Source organism: Gymnoscopelus microlampas (assembly GCF_963454915.1).
Source record: "Gymnoscopelus microlampas genome assembly, chromosome: 10".
NCBI classification, from domain to species: Eukaryota; Metazoa; Chordata; class Actinopteri; order Myctophiformes; family Myctophidae; genus Gymnoscopelus; species Gymnoscopelus microlampas.
In genome coordinates this window covers 5,873,089-5,881,746 of record NC_139947.1, presented here as the reverse complement: position 1 = coordinate 5,881,746, position 8,658 = coordinate 5,873,089, and the positions used below count along the sequence as shown (strand labels likewise).

The 8,658-nt window shown below is 37.8% G+C and overlaps 1 protein-coding gene across 9 annotated transcripts in view; it reads right to left on the bottom strand.

Moving 5' to 3' along the window:
* Nucleotides 1-5,308: 5,308 nt before the first annotated feature.
* Nucleotides 5,309-8,658, bottom strand: part of LOC311053968 (protein NLRC3-like) — a 33,815-nt gene continuing 30,465 nt past the window's right edge. For 5 of the 9 annotated variants that reach the window (XM_084069792.1, XM_084069793.1, XM_084069796.1 and 2 more), the window contains one exon: nucleotides 5,310-8,106. In XM_084069792.1, the coding sequence (XP_083925918.1) occupies nucleotides 7,520-8,106 (587 nt within the window). In that variant the 3' untranslated portion in view covers nucleotides 5,310-7,519. Of the gene's footprint in view, nucleotides 8,107-8,658 lie in introns of all 9 variants that reach the window. The other 4 variants (XM_084069794.1, XM_084069795.1, XM_084069799.1 and 1 more) reach the window with 2 other exon arrangements.

The following is an 8,658-nucleotide window of genomic DNA, read 5'->3' as shown; positions in this document are numbered from 1 at the left end:
AATGGCCCCTTACAGGTGTGTAACTCTGAGAGTGTACAAATGGAACCAAATGGACCCGTTATGGGGGTCGTGGAAACCACTGTTTGACCAGAATGGAACAGAGCCTTCATTAGTATCATTGGTAACACCTGTGAATGTCTTCATAATATGGCTGCTGTGAATAGAGCCTATTCCATGCTGCATTGATGTTGGTACCAAAAGGAGATAACAGGCAAACGTTGATCAAAATAACAATTCTTTAATTAAGTCATGCAGATGTTTAACAATAATTTAACTCTTGAGAGCGTAAAATGGAACCAAATGGACCCGTAAGGGTTTCATCCAACCTGTTCCCTTAGGCTTAGGTCATCTAGTGCTGACCTCACTGTGTGCGCGTGGGGGAGAGAAGGAGCCCTCCCCCCAGGGGGGGGGGGGGTCTCTCTCTCTCTCTCTCTCTCTCTCTCTCTCTCTCTCTCTCTCTCTCTCTCTCTCTCTCTCTCTCTCTCTCTCTCTCTCTCTCTCTCTCTCTCTCTCTCTCTCTCTCTCTCTCTCTCTCTCTCTCTCTCTCTCTCTCTCTCTCTCTCTCTCTCTCTCTCTCTCTCTCTCTCTCGAATTAATTGGACAACATATTCAATGTGTGTGTGCAGTGTTGTAGTGCTATACTTTTAGAAGTGGGGGAGCGCACATGCACGCGCATTCACCCTCCCTGGTGACACGCACACACTATAAGAACATGCAGATGTAATGCGGAAACATTGTGACAGCGCACCTTGACCGATATGAAAACATTATATTGCATATGTTATGAATAGCATTAAAAATGTGAGTAACATCAATAAATATGAATGACAAAAGGTGTACATGTGAGCCTAAATGCATGGCAACAAGTGCAAGACATTATTTTTTAGGTATATTTTTTTCTATTACTTTTTTTTTGCTATTTGAAAATATCCGATCTAAAAGCTCACAACGCGTCCCATCGCGACGCGTTGTGAGCTTGTAGATCTGCTATTTTCAAAAACTTTTGACAAAATGTGAAAAACTTTAACACCACAAATATTATATGGTGGTCCCTGGCACTAACGTTGTGGTTGGACATGGACATACAGTCATTGGAAAAAGCATTACATTTTTTTACTTAAAGGGGTGGTGCCATAGTTTTGCACTTTTTCTGTTTTTCATGTGTCTATGAGGTTGATAGAACTTCATTAAGCCCCCTGGTGGTGTTTTTATGGTGTTTTGTCTTCTCTGACTATTTTGAGTTTCTACCTGGAGTCTGAAACCTTGAGGGTCAAACGTGGCAATAGAAAAACAGCGCTTTAGTGACAGTAAAAACACACCCTCCCCCTCATTATCATAACACAACGGGTGTGGGCATGAGGAGGCGGAGGGACTAGGACAGGTGGGTGGTGCTAAGGTGGTGGAGGAGGTGCTAAGGTGAGAACCAGGTATACTTAATGAACTGGAGGCGTGTCCACATAAAAACATAATTTTAACCATTTCTGTACACTTTTTTGAAAAAAATCTTCCTCCTAGTATAACCATAATACCTGATGATCATGTTTGGGGGGGGGGGGCTGAAAATCACGGCACCCCGTCCTTAAAGTATCAATCCTGCTATTTAGAAATACTCTGTTACAAGTAAAAGTCTGGAATACTTGAGTAAAAGTACACAAATATTGGTATCTAAATGTATATACTTAAAGCACCAAAACTAGAAAGTATAGCCTACTCATTATGCAGAATGTCCCATTTCACAAGTTTTCAAATGTATGACATGTATACAAATATTTTGAAAATAGCAGATCTACAGCTTGTAAGCTTGTAGATCGGCTATTTTCAAATGGCCGAAATGTATAGGGTGAAGTGGTTAATGTAAGTTTTGTAATAATAATCCAAATCTAAAAAGTAACTAAAGTTTTCAAATAATTGTAGTGGAGTAAAAGTACAATATTTGCCTCTGAGATGTAGTGGCGTAGAAGTAAAAGTACTGAAAATTGGAAATACTTCTGTAAGTAAAAAGACCTCAAAATTGTACTCAAAGGGATATTTCACTTTCAAAAACATTTTAAGTCATGTTATCATCTACTCAGGCTTTAGTGAACACCCCGGACAGTTTTTATGTTGCTCGATTGAGTATTTAGATATTTGATATTCATTTTATCAGACCCTTCCTATACAAACCAATTGTAACTTCAAACTCCATTTTAACCATGTTAGATTCATCGAAAACACCCGTCGTTGGTTCTGGTGACTCATATTACCTTCCTAAGTTTTTTCGATTACTTTTTTCATTCATTTTATTTAATCTTTTTATTGTATTTAATTGTTTTCATTTTCCCACTGTTTTTTAAAATAAATGAAAAAAGTGATTGAAAAAACACGGCCCCTCAGGAGGAGGGCAGTATAGGAATCACCAGAACCAAGGACGGGTGTTTCTGATGAATCTATCATGGTTAAAATGGAGTTTGAAGTTACAATGGGTTTGTATGGAAAGAGGGCGTGTCTGATAAAATCAGACTTTTTTTTTTTAAGTGAAATATCCCTTCAAGTACAGTGTCGGCTCCAGGCTATAGACCAAGAATTATTTGTTTACCAACATTGAGACTGGATGCACAGGTGATTGTTTCATGCAATCAATTCTCAACCTGTTGTTTCGGGGTGCGCTAGTTTCAGCACACCGAGTGCTGCGCGCCCTAGCGAGACCTGGCAGAATGGGTTTGACGCTTGCGCAGTATGACGCTTGCAACCAGCGTGACGTCGTCCGTTAAGGGGTCTATAATCAGCTAGCCTGGTAAACCCCCCTCCCTCCGGAAATCTCATTTGTAATTTATTTCAGGAGTCAAATGCAAATGAGATTTCCGGAGGGAAGGGGGTTTACCAGGCTATTAATCAGCAGGGGGCATTCATTTTTCCAAAGGGTACACTTTATTTTTCAACACCCCTATATATAGCAAGCAAATGCTCACCTATACAATAAACCCACTGTTCTCAAAGACACATAGCCAGGGAGTGCAAGAAATAATATTTAAAAAATATATATTTTAAAAAGATATCTTTACATATTTTTTGTTGTATTCTTTTCTTAAATATTGTTTTTAAATCTTTTTTTATTGGGGGAGCTAGTGAAAGTTGCATAAGTTCTTACTGTACAGTATGGTGTGTGTGATATGAAATGTGAGCTTAATCACAGTTTTTGCAGAGACTTTCAAGTCACTTTCAAATTAGAGCACTGCAGAGGGCAAGTGTGTGTGTCCAGCTGACGCTCATTGACGCTTGTTAATGTTATAGGCATCAAAGGTAATTATGCTTCTGCACTGTCAATAGGCCAACATCTAATCTAAGATTAGTCATTCAAATGACCACCAGTGAGTCCCGGGACTAATTTAATTGAAAACCTACATTTAGCTCCTCCTGCATATTAATCAATGATTCAGGAAACATAGTTTGTTGTGTCTGTTCATTGGTAGAATCAACAAGTTCCGGTCGACTCTCTTGCTTCAGAACTAGTGAAGGAAACAGTGAAGGAAACAAGTGAAGGAAACTAGTGAAGGAAACACCACAGGTGATTTCATGAAAACTATTTCAGTGGTATAAAGTAACTAAGTACATTTACTCAAGTATTGTACTTAGGTACAATTTTGTCATATTTACTTTACTTGAGTATTTCCATTTTTCTGTACTTTTACTTTTTCAGTAATGTTTCCTTACATCTCAGAGGTAAATATTGTACTTTTACTCAACAACAATTATTTGAAAACTTTAGGTACTAGTTACTTTGGATTTTGATTATTACAATACATACATTAACCACTTCAGCCCTATATACATTTTGGCCATTTGAAAATAGCTGATTTACAGTGAGCTTTGTGAGCTTGTAGATCTGCTATTTTCAAAAGATTTTTATACAATTTATACATTTGAAAACTTGTGAAATGGGACATTCTGCATAATGAGTACTTTATACTTTTGGTACTTTAAGTATACAATTTGATACCAATACTTTGTACTTTTACTCAAGTAAATGTTGAATTCCAGACTTTTACTTGTAACAGAGTATTTCTACATTAAAGTATTGATACTTTTACTTACATGTAAGTAAAAAAAGGAAGTACTTTTTACTCCACTGGCCTATTTAGCGACCTATAGAAAAACTAGTGTGCACCACTTCAACATGGCCACTAGAATGTGCCCTGAGACCACAAATGAGAACATTTAATACTAGCCACTAAACCACTTCAATGGTTAAACAGAACATAATAAAGAATATTCTCTCTGTTAATGTTGGTTTTAAGGGCAGTTTTTTCAAACTCAGTTGACTGTTTTCATTGCATAATATAATGTCTGTCTGTCTGTCTGTCTGTCTGTCTGTCTGTCTGTCTGTCTACGTATCAAACCTATTTTTGTCATGTCATAAGGGAAAATAAAGAAGAAATTAAAAGAATTTCAAGATTTCCACAATCTTAAAAACAAATAACTTTAAACAGGTGATTGTAATCAAATAGTATTGATGACATTATATTTGTATTGAATCAAATAGTATTGGATGACATTATATTTGTAATCAAATAGGCTTAATGTAGGAGCCAAATGAGGATTGTATTTGTGCACTGGATTGGATTATTGATGTGATTGACAAAGGCACCACATTGGCACATTGTTGATCGGTGTGTCTCTGTGGGTGGGCCTCAGCGACTATACAAATTGGCATTCACCTGCTCACCTTTATGGCTGGAGGTAGGGTGAGCTGCGAGAGTTACACTTTGTTGACCGCATTTGTATTATTGCTCACTGTATAACTTATTCAATATCTTTGCAAATATTACATATTTATTTATTGGAAAGTGTAAATTGTAATACTTCTGAACTTGACCGGAGTAAACATTTTAAACTTGAGCATTCGTTTGGACATGAGTCTTTATATGCACGTCAGACAGTTATATCTCCCAAGCTTAGCCTGCCGGCTGATTATTCTATTGAGGGTTGTTATCAGCCGCAACAGTGATGATATTATATTTGTAATCAAATAGTATTGGATTACATTATATTTGTAATCAAATAGTATTGATGACATTATGTTTGTAATCAAATAGTATTGATGACATTATATTTGTAATCAGATAGTATTGGATTACATTATATTTGTAATCAAATAGTATTATATTATTAATCAAATATTATTTGATTACATTATTTGTAATCATGAAATGACAACCATGGCCAATGAGCTGTGGCCATGTTGTAGCATATGCTTAGAGTGGGCAAAGCATAATATATATAGGACCAGTTAACTGCAGACAGAGGTAGGTGAAAAGTGGAGGAATACATTATATTGATGGCAACATTAAATGAAATAGGCAGGAGACATGATTGAAGCAAAATAAACTGTGTATTGATCAAAAAAAAAAAAAAACATACAACAGTTCAATATGACTTTCAGCAAGGTATCAGAGTATCCAAGTCCAACAGAGTTCTTAAGCAGGTAGGTATTGTCAATAGTCAGAGGGAAGTGGCAGTGTGAGGGCAGTGTAGTGTGTAACGTTACTTGAGGGGAAATTAATATGTGGCTGCTGCTCTTTGGCCTACCCTCCTGGTAGGGCAACCTTCATTTAAGTTGGGTTCGGGTTAGTTTGCTCACCATCATGATCCTTTTTCTTATCAAGAAAAGTAACCTGGCCTGGATTCATAGAAAAAGCCAAATTAATTCCAAATAAACAAAAACAGCAGATCTACAAGATCACAGATGAACAAAAAAACAGCTCGTCTACAAGCATTGCGTAACTTTCAAAATAATTACATTCCAACCAAAAACAAATTAGAACAAACATTTCAAATAACAAAACAAACATTTTAACCTCATCAATCACCAATTCAATCAGATTCATGCAGTCACAGCCAGCAGGTTGTGCCAGCAGTCAGTTTAGGTGGATGTCTAAAAGCCACAATAAGTGTTTTCAGTCAATTGATCAAATGTAAAAGAGTTTGGAAATGTGAGTATTGTTTGAATATAGTACAGACCTGCAGCAGCCTCAGAGTGGTGTGCACCTCACTCTGCTACTGCAGACTGACTCTGCTTTATAGGGTGTGGCTGTGATTGCAGTGATTGGCAATTGCAGGCACTGGTGTGTGTGTTACAGACAGCAGTGACACAAACCTTTTGAAACCTGGGTTACATTGTCATGACAACACTATGAATATTTATACAAAGGAACACTACTACACTTTTAAGAATCCATTTATTAAACAATTAAACGTGTACAGATGATCATACAATAACATGTGAATGAATGCAAATAAAAATAACAGAATGACTGAGGAAATAATGATCTAATAATGAATCAATAGATGAACAATGAATGATTTGAATATCATTAATTAATGAATGAATGCAGACATTTAATAGATGTTTGAATCCAGAGTGATTTACAAAGTTCAACATGAGAGTAAATGACATGAAGTCAAGTCAACCAACAACATGCTCACAGCAGTAGGAGAGGAAAGAGTTAAACATATCAACCCTAGAGTCACTGTTCTGCTGTTGTCATAATAGATCACAATGAGCTGAAAATAGCAGATCTACAAACTCACAATGACCCCAGGCAGTAAAGTCAACAGGCTTTAAGTGGTTCAGTATAAAGGTTTATACAAGAAACAACAACGATACTGTGATAATTACATGATCAAATATACACTGTTCCTCCTGTCTATTGTGTGAAATATCAAACATAAAACAATCACATGTCAAATAATAGAGTAGATGTGTTTAGAGACACAAGTATGATACTGTGATATTTACACATGACCCCCATCTGAACATATTTTTGACCAGGGACTCCTATACAAGACTTTGAGATTTATTTAAAAAATATTCCATGTTTTTTCACATTTCTTGCAAGATTTTTTTTGACAATAGGAGATATACAAGATCTGTAAGCAACCACAACGCGTCGCATTGCTGCGCGTTGTGAACTTGTAGATCAGCTATGTTCAAATAGCTGATGTGTGTATATATAGAGGTTAAAGTGCTTAAACTGATATTGATGCTATATTAACACATTTAGCTGTGTGTCTGCTAGGTGCTTGTATATCTGCTAGATGCTTTTGTGTGTCTGCTAGATGCTTGTAGATCTGCTAGATGCTTTTGTGTGCCTGCTAGATGCTTTTGTGTGCCTGCTAGATGCTTTTGTGTGTCTGCTAGATGCTTGTAGATCTGCTAGATGGTTTTGTGTGTCTGCTAGATGCTTGTAAATATGCTAGATGCTTTTGTGTGTCTGCTAGATGCTTTTGTCTGCTAGATGCTTGTAGATCTGCTCGAGTTTTCTGGAAAAACCTAATGTTGAAACATACATACAGACAGACACATCTAAATGAAACGGGTGCTTTCCCGGTTTTGATGGGTTATATACCTGTCTGCTTGTTTTATTTATGATGATGTCACCATGAGTCAGTCATGTCCAAATATGGAGTTCTATGATGTCAGACTTAGCATGGTGTCAACGGAACCATCATAGGCAACAGTGGTAACCATGACAACCTGGACTCACTCAAACATGTTGAGTAACCATGGAGACATGTCCTCCTCCTTACATAGAGACTCTCTCTGCTCACACAGACACACTGAGGTGTCAGACCAAACCCTGAACCCAGCATAGAGCGGTTCAGTGAATGTGTTCTGGAAGGTGTACAGGTGAGTCAGTGAGTCTGAGGAGACATCATAAAAGGACAGAGTCCCTAAAGGACAGTCCAGATACACTGCTACTCTGTTGGAGCCAGAGGGACGGACAGGGAGGAGAGTCTCCTTACTATTGTGTATGACTCTGTATCTGTTATCATCACAGAACAGACTCCAGGACTTATCATTGTATCCAAGCAGACAGTCATCACCACTTCCTTTCCTACTGATTCCTCCGTAAGTCACTGCTATATAAACCATTCCATTCCACTCTACCTTCCAGTAACAGAGTCCAGTCAGACCCTCTGTACACAGAACCTGATCATAGACATCAAACCTGTCAGGATGGTCAGGAGGCTCCTGACCCCATCCCCTCCGTGTCACCTTCCTGTTGTTCTCAGACAGAGAGAGGGAGCTGTGTGCTGTGTTTGTGTCCAGTGTGAGACGATACAAATCTGATGATAAAAGAACACAAACAACATTAAAAACATCATTCACTGAGTGACACACACACACACACACACACACACACACACACACACACACACACACACACACACACACACACACACACACACACACACACACACACACACACACACACACCAATTAGAGACACATGTGAGGCATTATGAGCTTTTAGATCTACTTTTCTCTTAAATAAAGCCGATCTACAAGATTATCCACAAGCTCACAACGCTTCACAATGTGAGGCGTTGAGAGCTTGTGGATCTGCTATTTTGCTTTAAAATAAAGCTTATGTATAATGTGATCTACAAGCTCATAACACCACGCGATGTGAGGCATTGCAAGCTTGTAGATCTGCTATTTTTCTTTTAAATAAAGTTTCCTATAATACATTTCTAAACCCAAAACCCCCCAAAAAAAACTGCCACTGTGGGACTAAACACAAAAACAACATATCAATGTCACTAACAAGACACGCCACAACGTGCAGAATTACTACGCGCAGTCTGTAGGCCACTTCATATTGCTCAGCACACATC